This window comes from Gobio gobio (assembly GCF_949357685.1).
Source record: "Gobio gobio genome assembly, chromosome: 24".
In the NCBI taxonomy this organism is placed as follows: Eukaryota; Metazoa; Chordata; class Actinopteri; order Cypriniformes; family Gobionidae; genus Gobio; species Gobio gobio.
The window spans coordinates 35,036,583-35,051,179 of record NC_137120.1 but is presented as its reverse complement, the minus strand read 5'-3'; the positions used below and the strand labels follow the sequence as shown (position 1 = coordinate 35,051,179).

At 38.9% G+C, this 14,597-nt stretch overlaps 1 protein-coding gene across 1 annotated transcript in view; it reads right to left on the bottom strand.

Moving 5' to 3' along the window:
- The window catches only part of patj (PATJ crumbs cell polarity complex component), a 168,624-nt gene that overhangs the window by 12,005 nt on the left and 142,022 nt on the right, over window positions 1-14,597 (bottom strand). Inside the window, exons 36-46 of the mRNA XM_079808025.1 lie at window positions 13,661-13,729; window positions 13,296-13,422; window positions 12,915-13,021; window positions 10,338-10,421; window positions 9,532-9,725; window positions 8,322-8,469; window positions 5,830-5,916; window positions 5,415-5,538; window positions 3,502-3,539; window positions 3,287-3,409; window positions 1,128-1,232 (exon numbers count right to left, since the gene is read on the bottom strand). Of these exons, the coding sequence (XP_079664151.1) occupies window positions 1,128-1,232; window positions 3,287-3,409; window positions 3,502-3,539; window positions 5,415-5,538; window positions 5,830-5,916; window positions 8,322-8,469; window positions 9,532-9,725; window positions 10,338-10,421; window positions 12,915-13,021; window positions 13,296-13,422; window positions 13,661-13,729 (1,206 nt within the window). The remainder of the gene's footprint in view (window positions 1-1,127; window positions 1,233-3,286; window positions 3,410-3,501; window positions 3,540-5,414; window positions 5,539-5,829; window positions 5,917-8,321; window positions 8,470-9,531; window positions 9,726-10,337; window positions 10,422-12,914; window positions 13,022-13,295; window positions 13,423-13,660; window positions 13,730-14,597) is intronic.

The window sequence follows — 14,597 nt, the reverse complement described above, 5'->3', positions numbered from 1 at the left end:
TCTTAAGTGCCAGACGGTATACCGGTTCATACCGAACACCGGTGTTTATTTTTGTTATGATATGAATTTTTATTATACCGTGTTACGCCCTCTAGGCGTATGTGTCTTGTTTTCTCTGTGTGTGTTCTGTTGCAGGAGCCTGCTCCCCCATTGGTTCCACCAATTGCACTTGTTCCAGCCAATCGCTGCCTGTCTTGTGTGACCAGCCAATCACACACGGGGACCTGATTATTATTACCGGTGTATGTCGCTTAAACAACGTTTGAAACGGCGCAGCGCTGCACTGTTTGAGAGGGGTCCCGTTTCACTGTTGCACTGTAGTGAAGGGTACAGCGGAGAAATTAAACAACGCGCAAGAGAGCGGTTTCTGCGCGGATCGCTGCGATGAGATTAACAACGCTTACCACATGGATCATAGATCAGATACAGACCGGAGTGAGCGCGTTTAAGTTTTTTATGGACATATTTCATATCATCTAGTGCTCTAAACATGAACCAGCACTGTGTACGCGCACATATTTCATCACGTATTCTTCAAATGACATATATGTGCAAACAAGGACACTGACACTACAGCCGTATGTCTGATCACGACCGCAATGACACGATGGATTATTCTGATACACCGAAGACAATGATGTAAGTTAATAGACTGACAATTCAAAGAAGAATGGGCAAAAAAGTAACTGCTTTATTCTTTCTGTGTTAAACTGACATTTGTTCAGAGACTGTTCTTCCGCGTTTCTCCCTCGTTTGTTGTTATATAGGGTTCGATTTTTTAAACGCTTAAGGTGCCTTAAACTCTCTCCGTGGTCATATTTTAATATTGATGTGTATGTAATGAGTGTGTTGCGGGTCTGTGTTTTATTGGTTGTTGTCTCCCCACAGCATCATTTTGTGGGGCCTTGTAAACTTGTATTAATTCTAGTGTGGAATTTTTCTACAATATTCACTCGTCATGACAGTAAAATAGGACATTCTAGTTAATCTACTGCAGTATTTCCTCTCTCAATCAGTAGAAAATGTGGTTAACACCAGGTCATGGAAAAGAAATACCGTCATATACCACGAAACCGGTATAATTTAGAAAAATATCGTAATATACATTTTTTTAAATAAACATGTACCTGGAGGACGATGGTGCCGTAAGCATTCTTCAGTATATTTACGACGTCTCCGTGAGTCAAGCCATCCAGAGACTGAGAATTGATGCTCACAATCCTGTCACCTACCTAAGAGAGTTACATTAATGGAAAAAATGCTTCAAATTCATTCACATGGATACAAACCCAATCCCCAGCAGTGCCCTTCACACCCAAACCAATGTATAGCCCCATTCACACCGCCAGCGACATGACCGTTGGCGACAGAATGTAGGCGGGTCAAGCGATGCGAGACACGCAACAAAAGTTCAGAATTTTGCGACCAACGACCAATAGGAGTGAAGGCTGTCAAGTGGAGCTCACATCACCATCTCGAGTGCAGGCAAGACAGGACAAAGTTCCGGAGTGATTTCACTGTTTTATATGATTTGACTGTAATCACATACACGGATATAATAAAATGTGTGGAAAAGAAACTGTCAGCATTCTTAGGGAGTTTGATTCATGGTAGTTTGTGTTGTTAATTATATGACGGAGTGAGCAGTTTAGTACTGCTGCAGTTCATATTATTCTTTCCCCCTATTAGGGTAAAGAAAATTTATTATTTGTCAAATTCGAATGACGTTTTAGTCAATTTTGACAGTATGAGTGAGTTTAATTTGTTGATTCGGTTGTTTATCTAGTTAATGATTTAATGCACTCTCCAACAGCAGAATGTTACTTTTAAGTCTAAGGCTGTGTGTCCACCATATAGGCACTGAAAACGCCTAGCTGTGTTTTTTTTTCTGCTGAGACGCTTTGATTAATATGATATGGAATATCCACGGAAGTGTTACTAGCATCTCATTTCCCAGATAGTTTGTTTCGGTATTGTTTCTATACAAAAATGTCGATACAATGCAAAGTATTTGCTCTGGCTCTTGTTTTAAATGATTTTGTTCTGTTATTAGGGGCCAAGCACCGAAGGTGCGAAGGCACCTATTGAAACCGTTAGATTTCTTATTATTATTATTATTCCGCTATTGAAGTCTATGGCAGCCCATAGAACCGTTTGCGGGAAAGTTATGAAATTTGGCACACAGATAGAGGTCTGGCCCAACATTAACCACACCAATTTTGGAGTCTCTAAAACAATCCCTCTAGCGCCACCACCTGTCGAAAGTTGCACTCATGTTCATGTTAATATCTTTTGAACCATAAGGGCTAGAAACAAAATTCTTTTTCATCTGATTCTTTGGCTCAAGCCAATTCGATTGCACCCTGTGACGTCATTTTCCCGCCATTTTTAATTAACCGGAAAAACTACTTTTGATACTTTCGGTAACATAGCTCGATAGCTAATTGTGTATGCCCAAATGTCAAAATATTGATAGTAAGTGGTAGTAAAATCCAATCAAAGTCAGATGTCAGTCATTTTTTACGTGTTTTTCCATATAAATGTCTATAACTCCAAAACGAAATGAGATATTTTCACCAAAATCGACACACACATGTATGGGCTCACCCCAAAGACACATAAATTTTTTTTTAGGATTGTGCCTCTTGGTGGTGCTATAATTAAACAAAATATGAAATTTGCTCTATACAACTTAATGTTTTAATGTGGGGTTTTAACATTTTTGCTTCAAATGTCTTGACTCATTATTTCAGTTGCTCTGCTGCTAGCTTCCTTGTTTGCTTCTGTTGTGCTTGGCCCTGGTATTGCTGCTTGGAGCTATATTTATGCTTGTTTTTGTCATATGTAGACGTTGCACAAGCAGAATGTGGTGGCTGGTCGGTGTTGCATTTGTCCCGTCCTTCCTTCACTGTGATTGGATGGCTAGGTTAAAAGTGACAGTGATGAGCGATGCGTTTTATCCAAAGTTGAACATTCTTCAACTCTCAACTCCTTGTTCTAGCCGCAGGAAAAAAATGCTTTGGTGGACACAGGGCCTAATTCCTAGTCAAATTAGAATGATATCTTAGTATTATATAACACTCGTGATTGCATTTTCTAAAGATATGGCCAGAGACGTGCAGTCTACCAAGAGCAATAGAGCGACAGCACTAGGAATGCCCACAAGCGTCTTCACAGTAAAGAGACAAAGTCGCTGGCGGTGTGAATGGGGCTTCAGCCTAATTTATACAAGACGAAAGCGGAAAGTGAGCAACAGAAAGGAACGGAAAAAACAAGGATGATGTACTTTGAGGCGATGTGTCTTGGCAGCCACGCCGTTGGCCTGGATCATGGCGATGAAGATGGGGATGTCGCCCAGCGGACTGCCTTTACCGCCCGCTATACTGACACCCAAAGCGTCGGTCGGACCCTGAGAAAGCGAGAAAGTCATTGTTGAGGGTGCACTAAAAATGAAACTCCTGAGCACTATATACAGAAACGTTCAGAGGCCAACAATCTTACCCGTGTGATCTCCACTGTCCGAACGCCTGGCTCGGTCCCTGGAGGGATAAAATGTTTAAATCCACTTTCATTAACTAAATTTAACTATTATGAGTTCTTATTTTACTGAGGGACATAATGGTGGTAGCTCATGCATTGGTCATGTAAGTTTGAACTAGACACACAATATATCCAGATAAATTGGACTAAATCTAGGCTATACCGTTTGTATAAATCTATACAAACGGTACTGTTTGCTGTGGTCAGAAATTGGTCGATTTGTTTGGTCTACACTGCAAATGATATCTCTTCAAATACATGTTAAAGGGTTAGTTCACTCAAAAATGAAAATTCTGTCATTAATTACTCACCCTCATGTCGTTCGACACCCGTAAGACCTCCGTTCATCTTCGGAACACAAATGAAGATATTTTTGTTGAAAGCTGATGGCTGAGAAAGGCTTCAGATAGGCCTCCATTGGCATTCAGTACATTTACACTCACAAGACCCATAAAAGGCAATTAAAACATTGTTACAAAGTCCATCTCACCACAGTGGCTCTACAATAATTTTACGATGCGACGACAATAGTTTTTGTGCGCAAAAAAAATCAAAATAACGACTTTATTCAACCTCTTCTTGTCTTCCGTGTGTGCCTCCACGACGCATGCGCGAGAATATGACGTAGCGCCGGGGTTCGGGAATCCATGAAATGCACACTCTAACCCCATTTTGAGAACTACGCCGAGACCTAAAGCACGATCAATGTAGAATTCAACAGCTTAGATACGCGCGTCTTCCTCTGCTTGTAAACAAATCGCTTCTGGGTCATGTGTCCGAACGCCGGATCTGCGTCATATTCTCGCGCATGCGTCGTGGAGGCACACACGGAAGACAAGAACAAGTTGGATAAAGGTGTTATTTAGATTTTTGTTTTGCGCACAAAAACTATTGTCGTCGCATCGTAAAATTATTGTAGAGCCACTGTGGTGAGATGGACTTTGTAACAACGTTTTAAGTGCCTTTTATGGGTCTTGGGAGTGTAAATGTACTGAATGCCAATGGAGGCCTATCTGAAGCCTTTCTCAGCCATCAGCTTTCAACAAAAATATCTTCATTTGTGTTCCGAAGATGAACGGAGGTCTTACGGGTGTCGAACGACATGAGGGTGAGTAATTAATGACAGAATTTTCATTTTTGGGTAAACTAACCCTTTAATATTTTGGTACCTGAACCTGAATCAGCAAGGATTCAAAATTAGAAACATAACCAAAAGTTAAGAAATGATTGAAAAGGCGGCCCATGCAGTTTTGTGCATTCCAGTTGTGTACATATCTGCCAGATTACCAGCCATTTTGTGTTTATCAGTGTCAACTGTACCTACTTTGTAGATGTGTACCAGTTCCAGCAACTGGTAAAAGTGTTATGTTTTTATCTGCACTATATCAGTCTTTGAAAATATTCCCAGACTACTAGTTTGAACCCCGCAACAAGTGACCCATGAGCTAAAGTGATTTTTGGGACACTTCAATTTGTTTTACATCTTTTATTGTTAATAGTGTAGTGATGGATGAATCACAGCTCACAAAAAAGTCACTTTCAAACCAAACGGCTTTCTACAGCGTGAGGAAATATTTCACCAAAATTCCCAAACACATGGATGTCTAATGACATGACTGGATTTCGCCTTTGAAAATTCGCTGAATAACGGTAAATGTGACTGCAGCTTTAATTTAAATAGACTAAGAACACACCATTTCCATTCAAACAACAGAAGAAAACAAATCACAAGCACTCTTAACTGTTTACAGAGGCACTTTCTAAGCACCACCGCTAGCTGTCGACAGATAAGGAAGTGTTGTTTTAAGGCTGATTTATAGCTGTTTTATGGCTGTTTCCTGGTACTTTCAGTGCTAATGTGGTGCGAGAAGTACCTGTGCTTTTATTGTTGGGCTCGGTGATATTTCGGCTGTTGTTGTTGAGGGTTTGAGAAGGGAGCAGGGCCACAGCGGGGGGCGTGGGGGTTGGGATGCTGCTGTTGGCGCTCACGTGGCTCATCTAAAGGGGAAAGAGTTAGATGAAGGTGCTATCCCATACACATAGAACACACTCATGTCATCGCACATGCATACGCCTCGGTTAGTGACATGTGAGTGCATGCTGACGTGCAGACAGACTCCCTTTTCTTTTTCAGGCAATATGGATGAGTAACACACACAGATGCCCACAGCCGTACACCGCGCCCGTCCGCTAACATGCACTATCGATTGGGTTAGAGTTCGGCATGCTGGAGCTCTTTTTAAGACGTGGCAGGGAAGCCCAACAAGGTGTCGGACGCGGGCTACACACCTGACTTCCCTGGGAGGTGCGTCTGGAAGAGATCCAGGAGGCAGCCTTCAGTCGGCCCAGTTCCAACAGCACCTTGCCCCTGGCGCACTGCAGGATCACAGCACACACGTTGACACGCACACACAAGTTTGCCATTGTGGGCTGCCTTCTTGCTCATATCCTCTCAAACACACCTTCACATACTTTCGAGAACCTTCACATACATGCAGAGACCTGATGCCACAACACAACACCCTTGCTCTCGCCCAGAGAGCTTGACTCGAGCCAATCCCATCGAGCTGAACTCCACAGAGAAGGTACAGCCAGACAACACAGGCTCAATGCAACCTCATTCACGCCAATATTTCCCACAACTCCACCACTGCCACAATAATAGAGACTCTTTTAGTCCTGTTCAGAACAACATTATTGTTAAAGGGTTAGTTCACCCAAAAATGAAAATTCTGTCATTAATTCATGTTGTTCGACACCCGTAAGACCTCCGTTCATCTTCGGAACACAAATGAAGATATTTTAGTTGAAATCTGATGGCTCTGAAAGGCCTCCATTGGCACAATAGCACTTTACACTCTCAAGACCCTTAAAAGGTACTAAAGACGTCGTTACAAAGTCCATCTCACTACAGTGGTTCTAAAATAACTATGAATCGGCGAGAATAGTTTTTGTGCGCAAAAAAACCCTAAATAACGACTTGCATAGTGATGACGATTTCAAAACAAGGCATCATGAAGCTTCGAAGCGTTATGAATCAGTGAGCCGAATCATGATTCAGATCGCGTGTCAAACCGCCAAACTGCTGAAATTTGGCGATTCAAACTGCTGAATCGACTCACTGATTCATAACGCTTCGAAGCTTCATGATGCCTTGTTTTGAAATCGTCATCACTATGCAAGTCATTATTTAGGGTTTTTTTGCGTACAAAAACTATTCTCGCCGATTCATAAAGTTATTTTAGAACCACTGTAGTGAGATGGACTTTGTAACGACGTCTTTAGTACCTTTTAAGGGTCTTGATAGTGAACGGTGCCATTGTGCCAATGGAGGCCTTTCAGAGCCATCAGATTTCAACTAAAATATCTTCATTTGTGTTCTGAAGATGAACGGAGGTCTTACGGGTGTCGAACGACATGAGGGTAAAGTAATTAATGACAGAATTTTCATTTTTGGGTGAACTAACCCTTTAAGGCTTGTCACTCTCCCAAATCTCTCTCTCTCTCTCTCTCTCACTATATATATATATATATATATATATATATATATATATATATATATATACATACATACATACATACATACATACACTTTTTGTTGTACAATTTGAGTTCATATAGGACTAGTGGCACTTTCATTTTGTGTGAACTTTTTTTTTGCTATCAGCATTTTGCTATTTATGTGCTATATATATATATATACACACATTTTGTGTGTGTGTGTGTGTGTGCGCATATATATATATATATATATATATACATACATACTGAACACAATTATAAAAGCAACACTTGGTTTTGCCTCCATTTTTCATGAGCTGAACTCAAAGATCTAAGACTTTTTCTATGTACACAAAATAATCTGTAAATCTAAATCTGTGTTAGTGAGCACTTCTCCTTTGCCGAGATAATCCATCCACCTCACAGGTGTGGCATATCAAGATGCTGATTAGACAGCATGATTATTACACAGGTGTGCCTTAAGCTGGCCACAATAAAAGGCCACTCTAAAATGTGAGGTTTTACTGTATTGGGGGGGTCCGGGCCGGTCAAAAAAAAAGTCAAGGCCCCTTATGTGTTGTTATTTTTAATTTCAATTATTTTTCAATGTCTCAAAACTTACAGAGAAGGTTGGGCTGGATATTGTTTAACTTTCAAGCACATTGTTGGGGAAAGCTGATATGCTGATATCTAAACTGACCATAGCAAACACTGCGATAAACTGATCTGATGCTACTGTTTAAACTGAAAAAAAAGAAGACTAGAGGAGACCAAAACTGGGTTTTAGTCTGAACATGCGTCTGAACCACATCTAAACAAATGAAATGGGTAGGGTATTTGACCTGTGAGATGACTCTATATTTAAAAACTTATTTGCATATAATTATATGGTGTCTTCCCTGATCATTATAAATGTAAGATACATCCAATTCAGTGTGACATGTATTATGTATTATGTCCTTAACATAACACTTCAGACACCATGAAAGCTTTAAGCTCTTTTAGGAGAAACTTTGCAAACTTTTTTTCCCGATAAAATCTTTTTGCACCCATTACTGTGATTGCTGAGAAAACTGCAATCTAAAAAAATGTTTAAATATGAATTCAGGCATTGTTTATAAACAGCACAGACCTCAACGACCTTCAAAACACACAATCAAACGGCGACACCTAGTGGCAGCATCCCGCAGCTGCAGCTCCAACTAAATCTGCTCATGTAATCCGGTTTTGGAAGGTGTTGTAAACTGGGCTTTGGGTTTAAGGATTTGGGCAGAGCTCACCTTGAGAATGGCAGCGACGGTCTCCTGTGAGGCCTGTCTCATGTCCTCTCCGTCCACAGACAGGATCTGATCACCCTGCATCAGCCTGCCGTCCAGATCAGCCGCTCCGCCCTTCACCACATCCGAGATGAACACGCCCTTACCATTTCTGGAGAGAGAGAGAGAAAATGAGAAAGAGGAAGTTAAGGAGACACCCACTCTTAAAGAAAATGTTTCATTATTTTATTTTCTTCAAGTTATAATTGTATTGTATGGAGCTATGCACGTGACATGCAGACAAAACAAATATATTGTGGCAACAAATTAAGAATTCGTTCCCACGATTGATTAATCCGCTCCCTCCTTTTAGTAATTCATGGCCATGCTGAACTAATTTGTTCCCTCATTTTAATTGAACTCAAACAAGGGAACGAATTAGTACAGCATGGCCATGATTTAGTAAATCTAAGGTACAAATTATTACATTGTGAGCCAGATTTACTTAAAACGAGGGAATGGATTAGTAAAACATGCTGACGTATTAGTAAGTCGTTAATTTGTGGCCACAATATACATATTTTTCATCATGTGTGTGGATCATTAGTATTGTGCATTTTATTGTAAAATTATTGCACTGTGCATTTTGTTTTATTTCTTTTAACATGCATTTCTTCCTATTATTTTATTTGAGAAGTATTACTGTATTGTGCATTTTATTTCATTATATTATTTTGCATTTAATTTTATTATTGTATTGCAAAATTATTACATTGTGCATTTTGTTTTGTTTTATGTTAGAATTATTATTGTACTATTGTGCACTTTATTTTAATATTTGTAAATTATAATTGTATTGTGCATTTTATTATATTATTTGGACATTATTATCATTATATTGTGCATTTTCCTATTATTTTAAAACTATTATTTTATCATGCATTTTATTTTTATGTGCATTTTGTTTTATTTTATGTTAGAATTATTATTGTACTATTGTGCACTTTATTTTAATATTTGTAAATTATAATTGTATTGTGCATTTTATTATATTATTTGGACATTATTATTATTATATTGTGCATTTTCCTATTATTTTAAAATTATTATTTTATCATGCATTTTATTTTATGACATTATTTTAAAAAGACTATCGTATTGTGCATTTTATTTCTTTATACGTTTTTTTTTATTACTATTATACATTTTTAAAGAAAAACAAGTGCGTTCTTACCTCTTCCCAACGATGCTCAGGCCCAGGCCGCGTCCCGTTCTCTTCTGAAGTTCAACCTGGAATAAGTCGAGGTTCTCCTCGTCCCTGTATTGCGCCTCGTCACGCAGGACAGCCAACCGCACTTTCGCCGGTGTTTGCCGTAGAGCAGCTATTGCATCTTCATGAGCGACGCTGCGCAGATCCACTCCATTTACCTGCAGGGGGCGGCATATTACATTAGATTAATACTATAATCAAGTTGAGCACTGAGAGCACATTGCATTGTGGGATATAGTATTTTGTTTTTATACAGTATGATCTGAGCAATATTGGTAATAGAAATAAAGCTGCAATAAAATATAAATATTAGATTTTTAAAAATGCAATAAAAATTAAAGCTCTACATAATTATTTAATATATTTATAAATGTATATAGTTATTTAAAACGTACATTTATTAAAATGAAAACTGAAAATACAAAAATAAAAGCTAATTCAAAATATTAATAAACACTATAAAAGTAGCCTATATAAATAATACTATAAATAACACTCATTTAATGTGTGCGATTGTGTGCTATTCAGCACTCTACGCTACTCTATGTCCAGAAGATGGCGCTATTGTCTAAGTTATGCACAGAGAACTACTGCTCAGATCTAATTATTGCAAACACTCCTAGTCACATCTCTCTAATATTATTATTCACAATAACACCAAGCAAACACCAAACCAACATAACATTTCCATTTTGCTCAAGGCAGACCAGCTGTCAGTGACATTAAAGAGGAGCATCCCACTCAACACACACTCACTAGCATAAACAAACCTCAAGAATCTGATCCCCGGCCCAGAGTCGACCGTCCCGTGCCGCTGCCCCCTCCTCATACACTTCATGAATCACTATGGCATCCTGGAAAGATGAGAGCAATATGTGTGAAGAGGATTAATATGGAAAAAAAAACAGAGTTCCTATCACATTTTCCTTAAAGGGACAGTTCACAGCCCACTGGAGGATAAGATTATCACAATTCAGAAGCATTGTAATCTAGCGAATGAGTCACGGATCACTTTTGTGTTACTTTGCATTCTTTTTTTGAAGCTTGAAAGCTTGAATCATTATCTATTGTAATTGAATGGAAAAGAGCAACCGGAAGATTTTTGAAAACATTTCCTTTTCATCTCTACAGTATAAAGAAAGATGTATGGTGTGTGATTTCTGCTCCCCATCACCTATAAAATCCTTTTATGTATAAAACACACACTGGGATTTTTTTCCTGCTGAAAATCTGTGGAGCCAGAGGGTTGGTTTTGTTGACTTTTGGAAGCCTTTGACAGCTAAACTAGCCCACAGAGCAGGAGCGCTGCAGCCAGAATTATGATGCCAATGTGGCACTGCACAGATAAAAGCCTGAGGCACTGCAGAGAAAGTCAGGGCAGACAAAAAGCTCCTGCTGTAACCTGCCTGTTCTGATGCAGCCCTGCGGCCCACCAGAGAGAATGAGACCTGTCACAATCACACACTCTTCTGATACTTTGACCAAGCCCACATGGACGCTGTTGCCTGCAGACAGCTGTATCTGCAGTTGAACGAACCAATGAACAGATAATCTAGCTTTCATGCGCATGAATGCATTTTTGTTTTCTGTCTAAGAATAATATATACTGTTTATAGTAGCAAATGCATCTTTCTATCAAAAAACTACCTAGCAACACTAGCGAAAAATACTAAAAACAATTTGATTTTAGTAGTTTTCTTTAAGGATTACAGGCTACAAGCCTGTACCATAAAAATGTCTCTCGAGACACATTCTGCATTGTTCAATACTGGTGCAATTTAGTCTAGCAATTTTTGAACACGTCTTCCAGGGCATACAGCCCCAAATCTAGGAAAAAACAAAACAACAAAATTCTCTGTTGTATTGATTTCAGACTTCAGACATGAAAATGATCCTTTGATGCAATGATGCATGTCCTTCAATTAAAAGGGCACTTCAGCGCTGGGAAGATGATTGTGTATTTAAACTGGGTCATTTATGTAGTAGAAATGTTAAATAACTTTTGAATTTGGTGCCTTTTAGACTGAGAAAAGACAGAAAATGTATTTTTGTCTCATGTGGACGAAAGACAACAGCTCCCAGAATGCTCTACGAGGCCACTCCTAAAGTCACGGCTATTGGTTATCACTTGCCCACCGCGGCACCGCCCCCAACGTCGTTTTGATATTCATAGTAATAAAATAATTTCGTTCAGTTAGAGAATAAACACTACAATTAAAAACTGAACGTGTCTTTTCAATAAAGTGTGAGTGAGCTGAACGAAAGTCACGACACAAACGCAGCAGGAGTCAGATTTCATTCATCACGAGAGCGAAGAGCTGAGCAGAGCTGAGGTAAGCGCGGCTGTCATTCTCGACGCGTGTCTAGCTGCCTATGGAAGCTTAACTTTCATAGGAATTCATCGAAAAGTTGAAACACTCACTTTGCTCTGCACCGCTCCGTTATGAATGCTCGAGCCGAGCGGCAGCGGCCGTACGCATTTACATTCTGAGAGTGAGATCCCTCCCCTATGGGCGGTTGAAAACTAGATCCTGTAGTCTCTAGCCTCTAGCCAAAAAATCCTCAGATGACGGATTTTTTCTAGAAATAATGCATAATTCTTTCGTCTCAGGGGGACATGAGGGGGGAAAGTACGATAATTTGAATATACTACCGGGTTTCTACTGATACAAAGCTTAATGCTAAATCGCTGAAGTAACCCTTTAAAGGTGCTGTATGCAATTTCAGTCGCTTTTTACGTTTAACAGAAAAAACTAAACAGAGACATTTTAAGCAAAAAATAGAGAAAAACAACTGCACAAAAAAACTAAAATGAACCAGAAAAACAAAACAACAACAAAAAACAGTATAAACAAATACAAAACAAACAACAAAAACACAGAAAACACAAAAAACACAAAAAACAAAACAAAAATACAACAGACAAAACAAAAACAAAACATACAAAAGAAAAAGAACTACACAGAAAAAAAACTAAATAGAAAAACCAAACAAATACAACAGATAAAAGAAAAAACTAAACAAATACACAAGAAAAAACAAAAACACAGAAAACACAAACAAAATAGAAAAACAAAAACAAATACAACAGACAAAACAAAAAACAAAAACACAAACAAAATAAAATAAAACAACACATAAAACAAAATGTACAAAAGAAGAAAAAAAAAACTACACAGAAAAAAGAAAAGAAAAACAAAACAAATACAACAGACACAACAAGACACAAAAACCCCCAATTAAAATAAAGCAAAAACAGAGCAACGCACATACACACACACACACACACAAAACAAAAACTTTGATTTTCGAAAGCGGTTTTAATCATTTTACTACAGATATCGTACCAGCTGGGTGTCTTTGCCGCCGACTATACTAAGACCCAGTCCAGACCGGCCTTTAGAAATGTCAATAACCGTCTCTTGTCCTGGAACTATTGGACACGTAGCAGGGTCTGAAACAGAGAAAGAGAGATAAGATGATGCAACTCCATGTTCTGTGCTTTACAAAAATGCTCTGAGCGAAAAAGAAAATCAATTCCTCTTTGGAAAAAACAACAACTGTCAGTGTTCAAAGAGGCTAAGGCGAATCCACACGGCAGTACTGTGTTGTTTTCAACTCCTATTTACCTTAACATGCATTTGGCCACCTGAGATTGCAGTGCAAAATTAAAAAAAGTCTGTATAAACATGAAAATTAAATTAAATGTGTGACACTGCATGTTTCACCTTTGCTGCAGTCCTCAAAGTCGGGGCTGGTGCCAGAAACTGGCACGGATGATCCCAAGGACGTGACCTCCAGAGAACCTGCTGAGGGCTTGGTGGAATTCCTCTGGATTTTTGGAAGACTAGTGATCTGAGGACGGTCCAGGACAAGGGCGAGTCGGCAGGAACACAGAAAGAGAGACACAGAGGTTAGACTGTTTACTAACAGTCATGCCATGTTTTGTCTGGGCAGAGCTTTCATGTCTTGGCACCCGTTTAGAGAAGAAATGAATCTCATCCAACTTACATGCAGCTCATAAAAAAGTTAAATGTGTTGCAAATGCAGTTTTGTGTCGAACGAACACACACATGTAAATAAGCAAACACACCTGCTCTACATGAGGCTGGGGCGACTGTTCACTTGGAGGCTCCAATATTTTCTCTGAGGATTTCAGCTTCTGAAATGATTAATAGACCTTAATTAGTTTTATCACTCAGTATAACAGGCTACACAACCAACATTTAATGGAACAATTATGAAATATTCATGACACCTTTTGATTCATGAGTAAAGGATGGACATGTATTACTAGCGATACAATACATTTCATAAACTACAGTATGCCACATTATTTTCCTCATGACTTCACAATATTGTATATTGCAACTCAGCGAGTGGCGCATGTCTGTTATCTTGGATATAAATGTGTTTATTTTGCACCCCCCCCCCCCTTTCCATTAATACAAAAGTGTTCAAAGGCCAACATAATTAAACCAATTATATTTATAATTGAAAATTGATATAATTGAAACAAAAGAAAATATATTGTGTAAAAAAATAAATAAAAAGGGACCTGCCAATGGCCATGTATGCATGTATTGTTGTACAGTGAGGAAAATAAGTATTTGAACACCCTGCTATTTTGCAAGTTCTCTCACTTAGAAATCATGGAGGGGTCCGAAATTGTCATTGTAGGTGCATGTCCACTCTGAGAGACATGATCCCCAAAAAAAATCCAGAAATCACAATGTATGATTTTTAAACTATTTATTTGTATGATACAGCTGCAAATAAGTATTTGAACACCTGTCTATCAGCTAGAATTCTGACCCTCAAAGACCTGTTAGTCTGCCTTTAAAATGTCCACCTCCACTCCATTTATTATCCTAAATTAGATGCACCTGTTTGAGGTCGTTAGCTGCATAAAGACACCTGTCCACCCCACACAATCAGTAAGAATCCAACTACTAACATGGCCAAGACCAAAGAGCTGTCCAAAGACACTAGAGACAAAATTGTACACCTCCACAGCTTGGTGAAAAAAG